Source organism: Misgurnus anguillicaudatus, chromosome 15 (assembly GCF_027580225.2).
Source record: "Misgurnus anguillicaudatus chromosome 15, ASM2758022v2, whole genome shotgun sequence".
NCBI lineage: Eukaryota > Metazoa > Chordata > Actinopteri > Cypriniformes > Cobitidae > Misgurnus > Misgurnus anguillicaudatus.
The window spans coordinates 28,007,335-28,020,405 of NC_073351.2; the positions used below are offsets into that span (position 1 = coordinate 28,007,335).

Sequence of the window (13,071 nt, forward strand, 5' to 3'; positions counted from 1 at the left end):
GTGGCGCTCTTACCCAACTTATAAAACCCGGAAGTATTCCCTAAGGGGCAAACAGTTCAAACTTCATGTATGTTTTGAGGATCGCTCAGAATCTGATCTCTATCAAAACACAAAAAAATGGAATTATCCCTATTATATCTATTTTTGAAGAAACCTACCCATATTTGAGAGGTGATAAAAAGAACAAATAAAGGTAGGATGAAACGTGTTTTATATAGAGTAGAGGATATTTTTATATATTTAAATAAGAACATTTTCTGGAAGGCATTAAAAATGCTGGCGCTGGCGGGGAAAGAGTTAAAGGATTAGTTCGTTTTCTTAAAACAAAAAAATCCAGATATTTACTCACCACCATGTCATCTAAACTGTTGATGTCTTTATTTGTTCAGTCGAGAGGAAATTATGTTTTTTGAGGAGAACTTTACAGGATTTTTCTCATTTTAATGGACTTTAATGGACCCCATCACTTAACAGTTTTAATGCAGTTTAAAATTGCAGTTTCAAAGGACTCTAAACAGTCTCAAACGAGGCATAAGGGTCTTATCTAGCGAAACGATTGTCATTTTTGGCAAGAAAAATAAAAAATATGTACTTTTAAACCACAACTTCTCATCTTCCTCCGGCCGTGTGACGAGCCAGCGCGACCTTACGTAATTGCTTAATGACGTTGAAAGGTCATGTGTTACATATATGAAACGCACATTTGCGGACCATTTTAAAGAATAAACTGACACAAAGACATTAATTAGTATCATTCCACATACAACAACGTCGTAACGGTCTTTTTTCTCCACACTTGTAAACACTGGGGCATAGTTTCGCATACGTCATCCGTGACCTCTTGACATGATGACGTATTACGTGAGATCGCGCGTCACAGGACCGGAGGAAGATGAGAAGTTGTGGTTTAAAAATGCATATTTTTTATTTCTCTTGCCAAAAATGACAATCGTTTCGCTAGATAAGACCCGTATGCCTCATTTGAGATCGTTTAGAGTCCTTTGAAAATTCAATTTTAAACTGTATTAAAACTGTTATGTATTGGGGTCCATAAAAGTCCATTAAAATCAAAAAACATAAATTCCTTTCAACTGAACAGACATCAAAATTTTGGATGACATGGTGGTGAGTAAATTATCTTAATCCTTTAACAGGGTGGCCAAAGAAACTATTTAAAGTTCAGATGTAGCTCACTGTATGATATATGATGATAATTACACACTGTAGCTGTCAACACATGCGTCGAAGTTAACTTTGTAAAGGAAAAAATATATATAGGAAGGCAGCACAGAAGATGTTATGCTGATTCTTAACATAGAAACAAGATGTTTGCCAACTCTTTAGGGCTCTAATGTGCCATTTTGTTAACACAATTATTCAGTTGTGCTCTGTGCCTAAAGTCTAATAAACCTTTATTATATTGGGTTGCCAACATTTAAGGGCCAAAGGGCATTTGCTTGTATAGGTATGTTTTTGCAATTATGTTAAATTATAATAATATGGGAATTTATAAACATGTTACAGAATGTTCATGTTTTCTAATCCACATAAGGTTTTTGCTTTTTGTGTTTAAAGGGGGCTGGTTTTACAATCAAGACGTGTGTTGTAAAATCATTACTACTTTTACAGTTTTATGCTTTGTAATTCTGACCAATATAAATCTTGGGAATGTTTTCTACTCTCGATAGTTTCATTTGGGATTTATGTTTTTTATGGGTTTTTCATTTCAGAGCATCAGCATGAATTGCATTTTACGTCATGCTAAAGTTGTTCACTAGTTACAAAGCCTTTTATAATTTACTTTATAATAAAACAACTCTGTAGCTACGAACAGTAGTTACATCATTGTACACGTCTATACGATATGTATTTCTTAGATGGATCTTTGTGTCGGTGAAAGTGATAGCTCCAACAATGCCAGACTGTTCATGCATTACATGGTTGTATTTCTGTAGCAGGTGGCAAAGGGAGTCATTGGCACACCCCTCTGTTGGGTCGTGGTATTCCCCCGCTGGTTGTCTGTCGAGCGAGAGACCGTCTGCCATTACTCAAGATAAACACTGCTCATTTAGGCTCAAGGTGACCCTCTTAGAATGAATTATTAAACTTGTCTGCCTATCAGTATTAGTGAGTTACTCCATCTTTAATTAATTTATTGCTGCGATTTTATTTCAGTTGCGCATTGTCCAAATTAATGATACAATTAAGAAAAAAAGAGCGTTCTGCTTCCCAGCAAAATATGTGGTTATATTGACGCTGTAAAAAAAATAATACACTTTGTTTACTATTAATATAAATATTACTATATAATGTTACAATATGCGTTCCTGTAGCTTAACTGGTTGAGCGTGGGGTTAGCAGAGCAAAAGGTCATGGGTTTTAATCTCAGGTACACACACAATGATAAATTTCACACTTTGTAATGCATGTTAATAGGGATGTTCATGTTGCCCGAAGGTAAGAATTTATGATCGATAAATATTATCGATTAAAATATTTATTAACGCACTAGAGCTGCAACAACTAATCGATAAAATCGACAAAAAACGATTATGACATGCGTTGTCAGCAAATTTCATTATTGATTAGTTGGTGTGTGACGTCACATGCTCCCGCACAGGCACACGCATCAGGTGCTTTTTCTTCATACAGCGTGAGCTGCCTGCTCAAAGTCAGTTAAGTTTTATTCATACAATGCAAGCTGTCAGGTGCTGTTTCTTAATACAGCGTATGCTCACTTTTACTTCATACAACGCAAGCTGCAATTTTATTCAGGTGATCTTCTGACCAGCCGACCAGCTTGGTTAAAAGCACGGAAGCAAAAACGCAAACGAACGCTGGTTAATAAAGGTTTAATTTCCTTTAATATAAGTGACTTTGTATTTGTTTATTTGTTTTTGGGTTTTCATAAAAATAGTAATGAACCACAAGCATCTGTTTTAAAGTAAGGGGGGAAATCCGGGTTTTATTACTGTAACAACGCATGTATATTACCACTTTCATGGCTTATTTATTTTGTTAATAACAAATAATCGTAATATTCATCAAGGTTTTAAGATGAAGATTAAAATGTGTTTATTAATCTGTGGCATAATTCTCAGCACATCCCTGAAGACTTAATTCATTTTGTTAATTGATATTTTGACATTTAAAGATGTTTTACTATTTAAAAGCTGCACAATACTTTTTTTATTTAAGGCTTAAAGGTGCAATTTGTAAGATATTTGCAGTAAAATCTACAAAAACCACTAGGCCAGTGTTATATATTTTGTCCAGCTGATTACTATCAATATCTGTAATGTTTTCTACTACTTGTAAATCGTGAGAAAATTTCCATTCAAAACATTGACACGGGGCAGTGCAGTCTCCTGTCAATGACGTTAATATCCATGTGACCCTTTGTCACCGCCTTTACTGACGTAAACCACATGACCACACTGGTCCAGCTCGAAAAAATAAAATGGCGGCCAAGGAAGCGGCTGGAGCACAAATTTAGTGAAAATAAACGTATATTTTCACTTTTTAAGCATTTTAATTTCATTTCTAGCGAGAAATTAGTATTGTAGTTTTCAAATATGTGATTAGTTATCACAAAGGCCGAAGTCATGTCCTCATGAGGCAGCGAGGCCACAAGTCCTCACAGTCCTTACTGCCTTGAGTTTTCGGACGCAGCCAGTGTTGTGGACAAATGCGGAACTACGCGCTTGCTTATGGACTTATGGATATCTCTGTAACGTCTGCCGCTGGTTGTGTCAGCTCCTGTAAGCGTACGGGCCAACCAAACGACCCAAGAAGAGTTTGGAACAAAACGAGGGAGGATCAATTTGGTGTTGCATTATCTGGATAGAGAGAGCTTCACGACAACATTTAACTAGACCGAGATTCTGATCCTGCTTGTGTTTTACGCGATGGGTGAGTTGTTTTGATTCGTAACCCTTCAAAAAACGTATGTTATTATATTGATCACAACATTACTGTAATCAGTGCGTCTTCCCGCGGACGATATGCACATCAAAGGTATTGTGAGATTCTGATCCTGCTTGTGTTTTACGCGATGGGTGAGTTGTTTTGATTCGTAACCCTTCAAAAAACGTATGCTATTATATTGATCACAACATTAGTGTGTAGACTGTAATCAGCGCGTCTTCCCGCGGACGATATGCACATCAAAAGGTATTGTACAGCAATATAAATGGTCATTTTAAGACACTTCACAATAAGATTTGTACTGTCAATACATTATGTGAAAAATCATTGTAGATTGTAAGTTGAAAACTTAATTCTGAGCTGTGTTTACCATCGAATTTGGACTTATACTGTAATATCAATATGACTAACAATTTCGTTTTGAACATCACATATAAACTTACTAGGGCTGTCAATAGATTAAAAAAATTAATCTAGATTAATCGCATGATTTCATGAGTTAACTGCGATTAATCGCAAATTAATCGCACATTTTTATCCATTCTAAATTAATTTACCCTAATTTAACACTTTTCAGGTTTTTAATATTCTAATCATATATACATATATAGATGCTTTATGCAAATGTATGTTAACAACAGCCTGTTTACATTTTAACAGAATCACCAGCCATTGTTTTGTATATGAATTTTCCTTTCGGAAGATTTTTCTTTCTCCATTTTTGTTTGCTGCTGCATCATTTGTGACCTGTGCTGGCAAGTTGAGTCGGAATTAGCAAATTTTTAAAAAATAGTTGTTCATATTTTGACATTCTCTATTAAAACATAGAACAATGCATGATTTGTTGAAATATAACAAAATATGACAGAACTACACGTGTTTGAAGTTGAAAGAGTCAAATTACCACAAACATTTCCACATCCATTATATTACCACATCAATACCTTAAAATCACTGGTAAAACTAATAGATTTAGCACACACAAAGCAAAAACATCATCAATGTATGTTCAACTTTTTTTCCTTTTGTTTGATTGACATTGAGACAGACTGCTTAAAATCTAAGTGATCTAATATAATGTTACACATCAGATAGTTTTACCCAACAGTTAACCAAACATTTACTTAAAACATAACAGATTATAGAGCCTACCTGCGTGAATTCTTATCAAAACAGATATTTGTAAAACTGTAATTTTGTGTAGATGTCTATATATCCGGGTCGCGCACTCGCGCGTCTGTGTGCACGCGCTTCAGATATCAGTCAGTCAGCGTGAGGGGATCGCTTTTGAGTCTTGTCGCTCTTAATAACTCTTTAACATTAATCAGGTACCGAACTTTATCTCTCTTAATGACTCTTTTAACATCAAGCAAGTCCTGCAGTCTATTTTCTAAGTCATGCATAAAAGCGAAACCAAAATGAATTGAGACGCATCTTTGTATTAGATTAAGCATTAGCCGGAGGACGGTAACGTTACACCTCTCAGACGTATAAATAAAGATCGTATCAGATGTCCAACGAGCATTTAGAGCATTGGATTTGGTAGGCAATTTGCTTAATGTTCTTATTTCTATGAAAACCTTTTACTCATTTAGAGAGAGTCACATTTGTCTGCGTCTCTGTTCATTCAACTATGGGCTGGACCAAGGGTCAAACAGAAATTGCGCGTTGCGTTAATCTCCGTTAATAAAATTAGTGGCGTTAAAATGAATTTGCGTTAACGCGTTATTAACGCGTTAATTTTGACAGCCCTAAAACTTACATAATGAAATAAACTATGTCATCAAAAGCAACATTTATAAGACTTGATTACCTTATCCATCAACGTGATTTCTCGTTCTCGTCTGATTGATGGCTAAAGTTAAAGACTACAAATCCCATAATTCCACGCTGCTTCAGAGCGTCAGTAAACATTGTTTTCGTTTGATCTGGCGCCATCTTTCGGCACATAAATACAAATTGTATCTTTAAAATATCTAAATCAAAAATATAATATTATTAAAACTCTGTAGTAGTGTGTGGCTTTTGCACTTTTAAAAGTACACCACTACACGTGAACACCCTAATTTAGTGACTTACTTAGCTATAATATGTGAAAACATAGTGCTGGGCAAAGATTAATCGCGATTAATCGCATACAAAATAAAAGTGTTTTTTTTTGCATAATATATGTGCGTGTACTGTGTCCAATCACTGTGTACATTTAACCACACACACATTCATATATTCATTTCAGAATTGTTTTACTTATATATAATTTTTTTAAATTTATTTTTAATATAGAATATATAAAAATAGAAATAAATATATATATAAACATGTAAATGTTTCTTAAATGCATACATGAATGTGTGTGTATTTATTTATACATAATAATTAGACACAGCACATACTCATATATTATGCCAAAAATCACTTTTATTTTGTATGCGATTAATCGCGATTAATCTTTGCCCAGCACTACATCTAATTAAGTAAATATTCATATTTTATCCGATAAGTCGATTAGTCGAAAAAACAATCGACCGATTAATCGATTATGAAAATAATCGTTAGTTGCAGCCCTATAACACACAATGCGTGTCGACACGTACCTACAGACATTTTTCTAAACTCAATTTGTGAAATGACTCCAATTATTTCTGCCCTGACGGTCTGGTAAAGTGATCATTTATATGAGAAATCATTTTTACTGCTTATGTGTCCGTGCTTGAGTATGGTTTGGAAGATGCACGGAGACGCGCGTGTGTGTTTGTATTGTTTTTACCGGTCACGGCCATCAACTGTATTTTTACTCGATGACAATTTAAAGGGGCCATGGCATGAAAATCTGACTATTTCCATGTTTTAGTGCTATGAAAATGTGAAAAAGATCAACCCAGTAACTTAGTTTTGGTAAACCATTCTCTATAAGCACATGAGAAAATAGGTCGTTGAAATTTGGCTCTCCTTATGATGTCTTAAGGAACTCTTATTATAATAATTCCGCCCCTTAATCTGCACTATCCAATCACAGCACTGCCATTTAGTGCAGAGAAAAGGAAAGAGTAAATAATTCACAGCACAATTGAGTTTCAATTGCAACAAACCGCTCATTTACATTTAAAAGGACACACCTACAAAGTGGCAATTTAACATGCTATAATTTATTATCTGTGGGGTATTTTGAGCTAAAACTTCACATATGTGCTCTGGGGACACCAAAGATTTATTTGACATCTTAAAAAAGTCTTGTGCCATGGCCCCTTTAATATTAAAGTCTTATCAGTTAACGGTCAATGTTCGGTTAACAGGCTGAGGTTGTTGGTCGGAAAAATTAACTGAATTGAAAATCCCTAGTCTGACTGTGACAGATGTTGGGCAAAACAGGTAACACTGACATCAAAAGTATAGTGTACAAATTGATTTTCATCAACTCAATTATGTTTCACATGTTTAACGTAATTTGCCCTTGTCTAGGAAATTGCTTATACTTCCAAAAAACATTTAGTGTTCCATTTATGATTTAAGATTTAATACCAGGCCAGCCTCTCATTTTAATACAGTAGATTATAGACTACATGGTGCATAGTGTAAATTAGGGCTGCACGATTTGGATAATTTTTCCCATTGCGGTTATTGATGCTAATATTGAGATGTGCGATTGCGATTATACTAAATGGTATTATGAGTCAACTTGATGGGTTTTAAGGAAAATCCACACACAGTTTGGCTAAAATGTGTATTTGTAAAACTAAAAATGTTTTCGTGATGTAGCAACTGCTCAGTGTCAGTAATCCTAAATCCAAAATACTGCCATACAACAGACATAGAGGTTTTTTTAGCTACCAGATCACTGTCAACCTCCTCTGCATCCATCTTCGCTCTGGTATAAGTGACGACGCACACCACACACGTGCATGCCACACGTGCACTGCCTTTTTTGTTCGTTTTTCCTTCTTTTTTTAAACAGCAAGGAAAATCATCAAACTGTTATCAGAAAGTTTGTGTTAACAAGTCCACACATTTATTTATTTAATATAATTGCAACATTTTGCTGTCATATAATTGCACAGGCTGACATCGCGATTGCGATTGCGATGCGATTAATTGTGCAGCACTAGTGTAAATGCATTGTGTAGTAAGTAATGGGACAAAACTTAGACGTAATTTCATTCGGCTGTAATAGCACGTATTATTAACACACACTTATGCTTTTCACCGAAAACCAGCTTTTTATGGTAGTTTTTTTCTATATATTTTTTCTTGCTGTTATTGAGAAGTAGCGAACACTGTTATGCTCTTTTTTGCATTGCTTCAGGCTCTGTTATTCAGTCATGACTGTCTGTGTTACCCGGCCGTCTGTTTTACAGGGCCTTCAAACACTTGGCCAGAGCATGTAAGTGAGTAATGCAGCCTCAGAGAGTATCAAAGAACCATTGACTTTCCAGAAAACCAAACATGGAGCATGCTGACCTTATTAATGTAGCATAGGATGCTGGTTTCTTGGTGAATCATTTCAGTGCGGTTACATGTTATAAAAGGTAAGCTGCTTCGTATTTGGTGCCTCACTGTCATCGCTTTGTTTTTATTGCTTTTCATCGTCTTTAAAGTGGTCCGCGGAGCAGGGGCATGTTCTCAAACCCTGTTTCGTTTGATAACAGAGCTAATGTTTTATTTGGGAAGTGTTATCCATTTAATCCATGTATTGGTTCGCTTTTTGCGGGGGAGAGTGTCTAAATTTAGCTTTGTGTTTTAAAAAGGTTGTGTGAAGTCTGTGTTGTGGCGCTTTTTTAAGAAAGAATGATGTCAGTCGATGCTGAGTCACAGATCTGTCTTATGCTTTATGCCAGCTTACATCTGTGACTACTTCAAATGAACTAATTTCTCCTCATATAAGGCTCGTTTTGTGCCATGGTGAGTTGTTTCCGCATGTCTGCACCTTGTTTTGGGAATGTGATTTGTTGCAGGTGATGTCATTCGCTTACTGTAAAGCAATTATTAATGTGTTTATGTGACCTAGACATTTCTTTATCCCTTTATTCTTAACCTTTGCTTTGAGGTCACCATTAAATCCAGCGTAATTTAAATCCTAATTTTATAGGCTGCAGACTGAAGTAGTTTCACATTGCTCAATGACACATTGCAATAAATAACACATCCTAATCCACCCAGTCATTTATAATGTCTTAAACAGGATGCATTTCAAAAGCTGTTGCTCACCCACCCAGACATCTGGCAGACACAATAATCGGCCATTCATCTTTAGGTTTCTCTATAGTTTCAGCCCCTTGTTATAGTTTATTGGCCCCATCACCACAGTTTACGGACTCTCTGAGACTATTGCACCCTCTCATGCTTCATTAAGAAGCTTCTCACCCTTCCCTTCCATTCTCTGTTTTAGAAAGGGCCATTTCATTACGGTGCAGCTGCCTGTGAATACCAGGCCAAACACTGCCAGCTGTAATGCCCAGCCTCTGCACGCGCTGTAAAAGCGGAGCTGATGGAAAGTTAATACGTGTTTTGGAATATAAACTAGACAGTCTGATTCTGCTTTCAGGAATCCTTCTTGAAAGTGGAATGCTCAATTACTTAAATACTGGTTTGTGAAATTGGCACATGCCAAACCATCCCCATAAGTTGGTGATTGTGACTCAAGTAATCATGACATTTCAATTATTTAAGAAAAAAAAGTGCACTGTGGTCTCACAGATGTCTTTGACACTTTTTGATATAACACTGTTTATTAATGCCCAGTTATTTACCCTGATGTCAAGGTCTAACTTTGTTTATGGCTGACTTTGTCATTTCCAATATGTCTGCGTATCTGTAGCACCATAGTTCACTGTTTTACTTTCTTTGTGTCTTTCTTAGACTGGCCTTTGGAGCCTCCAAACATGCCAAAGGAGTCTTCAATGGAAATGCTGCATAATGCATCCTCCTCTTCGTCTGGATCCTCCGCCATATCTGGATTTTCTCTATCACCTAGTTCGGTTACATCCAAAGCCACAGAGAATCACAGTATTAACACTGTATTTGGCTCGGTACTCACCCACTCCCTGAACTCAGACCGAGGCCCAGACCCTCTTGCCACACCACCTTTACAGTCCTTAAAGTCTGAAAAAGTCGTTGGATCTCCCGCCAGAGTTTTTTCCAGACAGCCTCGAAAAGTAAATTCTCATGTGCCTACCTCTTATAGAGTCCCCTCCTCCTGGGGAGCCATCAGTCCAGCTCCTCAATTCACACAGCCTACAGAAAGTTTATCTGTGCTGCTACCTTCAGAAAGACAAGATTCTCCTTGGAGAATTTCTGATGAGACTATCATTCCTGAAATCCAGAATGGAATGGTGCGCAACAGTGACACCGAGATTCCTTTTGGAGACTCATCCAGCAGAATTCCCGACCTTCAGTCACAACCCATCCATAACACAATTGTAAAACGTGATACGAGCAATCTGCAGTTGGAGCAGAGTCATATTCTTGTAAACCATCAAGTGACATCAGCTTCTCTTGAGCCAACTATGGTCCCACCTGAAGACTTCTTCCCAACTCACACCATGGATATGGACTACGGTTCTGGAGATTACCTAGGAACTGTGTCCTTCATGGGATCGGAGGAGACTGACTACTCATTGGTTAGCAATCTACCCACCGATGTGTATGACTTTGAGGACTCAAACTCTGAGATCTATGACACCACATTTCCTACAAGAGTGGTGATGTCCTATTCTAGCATACACTTGTATCCCACCTCTACAAGTGAAACTGGTCATTTCTCCAACAAACATGTTAAAAGTTTTAATAGCAATTCAACCTCAGATGTCCCCACCTCTGATTTAAACCAACATCTAACAACCACTGTTCCCATTTCTTGGTTAACATCTCCAGTTTTTACCAGTAAACCCAGTGTTTTGACTTTTGAGCCTGGCCACACTATTTCCTCATCCTATCCAACCATCCAACCAACTATAGTACATTCATTACTCACTCCTATAATAGCGTCAGATATCTTAAACCAAAATCAGTCTGCGAATGAGAGCTCAGAGGTGCCGCCCGACTGGGCAGCCACTGTCACCATCCAACCCACAGATATGCTTTTGCCAGACATGAACAGTTTGGAGTACTACACAATTCAATTGACCAAGGACAATGGCAGCTTGCCAGATCAGGCTGACGATCGTACGACCTTTAGTCCTCCAATCAACACTACACACATAGCGCCCACCAGTACTTACAGCATTGACCCAAGTTACATGCTGACCGCAATGCTTGATGACAATCTGCAGCCTGCAGACAACAATTCCTGGACTGAGGAATCTTCAACGGATATCTCTGGATTTGAACCTTTTAACACAGAAGTTAATCCGAAACTAACAAATACTACAGTGCCATATTTGGAGCCATCTTTCATACTGACACCCTCAACAGACCATTCATCTTCATTGGTCGGTCAGGATTCAAACATCGGTTTAGCTGCCACACCTTTCATAACTTACAACACTTCCTTACTGGTGACCACCCAACCTCCTATGACTTTGGAATCAGATGACGTGTCATCTATTAACGAAAACCAATGGATTATCACCCCATTTCCAACAGAGACCTTCTTTCCTAGTACTGAAGTTAACACTGTAGTGACCACGACTGTTAGTGTATCCTCGACATACCCGACTGAGTCAACCTTTAATGAAACCTCAGCTCCTCCTGTAACAGAGATGGCAGATGACTCGTTCCCATCCGAAACACCATCTGACACTCCATTCACCATGGTTACAGACAGTGATGACATCACAACGATCAGTAGCTTTACAGTAACCGCTCCCACACATAATGACACTGAGTCTACAATCGCAACAGTGACTACGATAAGAGACTCATCAGTTACAACCCTAAGCACAACTCCTCCAACAACCACTGCTCAGAAGAGTCTCTGCAACATCACAAAGCCAGACACTTACTTGATTAGAGTCGGTAAGACCTTAAATTTACTTAGCAATGCATCAGCAGAATGCTTGTGGATCACATAAATGTACTTTTTTATCATTTACAGCTAAATGAACAACACTAAGCCTAATATTTGCTTTGTTTTTAGGGTTTCCCCCAGGGTCCACTGCAGGTTATGCCAAAGCCAAAATCAGAGAGATTCTGAAAGATGAGTTTAATCGCTCAGTGGAGCTACAGGTATAATGGACATGTGATTTAATAGGTCTACAGTTTTCTATTTATAAAATCATTAAATTATTTTATTAAAATTGATTATGCATTAAATACATTTTACTATTTAGTTTAAATATTTTTTTATTTAAAATTTATATGGGATTTAATTCAGATTTTTGGAGAGAAGGTAAACCAACATGAGAAAAATGTTTGGGAACAGCATTTATTTGTACTAATTTACAGTTGCCAATTTACAACATGTGTGTCCTAAGGCAGATACAATAGCTTTTCTATGTGTTTTGTAAAGGAGGGGTGAACTTCGGACTTAGCCATAGGTTGTAATTTGCCACCTCACCTCTAGATGCCGCTGAAATCCACACACTACAGCTTTAAAGGAAAACATCACCGTTTTTCAAAAATTTACTATGTTCTTACCTCAACTTAGACAAATTAATACATACCCTCTTTTTTCAATGCGTGCACTTAATCTTTGTACAGTGCGTTGTGAATGTGTTAGCATTTAGCCTAGCCCCATTCATTCCTTAGGATCCAAACAGGGATACATTTTGAAGCCACCAAACACTTCCATGTTTTTCCCATTTAAAGACTTAAGTATGATGAACTATATTGTATGGCAGAAGAGGACTTAGTTTGCAGCACTTCAACCTCGGGCGCAGTAATATTGACGAAGGTTTGTGCAAGATGGCAGTAGTCAGGAGTGATAATGTTACTGTGCGCCAAAGTCGAAGTGCTGCAAACTAAGTGCTCTTCCACCACACAATATAGTTTTCATTTTTTATCCGCTTAAAAAATCACCACGTTTTATTTTGTGCCACCATATTTACTCGTGTAAATACTCATATAACAGTCTTTAAATAGGGAAAACATGTAGGATTGTGGCCAAAACTGGTATTGCAATCACAAAACTTGTGGCTAAAACTGGTACTGCAATCACACAACTGGTGGCCAATACACAAAATGACAACATAAACATCGTTTGAGGGCTGC

The 13,071-nt window shown here is 37.2% G+C and overlaps 1 protein-coding gene across 2 annotated transcripts in view; it reads left to right on the top strand.

The window, feature by feature from the left end:
• The window catches only part of LOC129419172 (UPF0606 protein KIAA1549), a 101,685-nt gene that overhangs the window by 15,717 nt on the left and 72,897 nt on the right, over window positions 1–13,071 (top strand). For both annotated transcript variants that reach the window (XM_055174220.2, XM_055174219.2), the window contains exons 3-4: window positions 9,781–11,877; window positions 11,999–12,087. In XM_055174220.2, coding sequence (XP_055030195.2) covers window positions 9,781–11,877; window positions 11,999–12,087 — 2,186 coding nt within the window. The remainder of the gene's footprint in view (window positions 1–9,780; window positions 11,878–11,998; window positions 12,088–13,071) is intronic.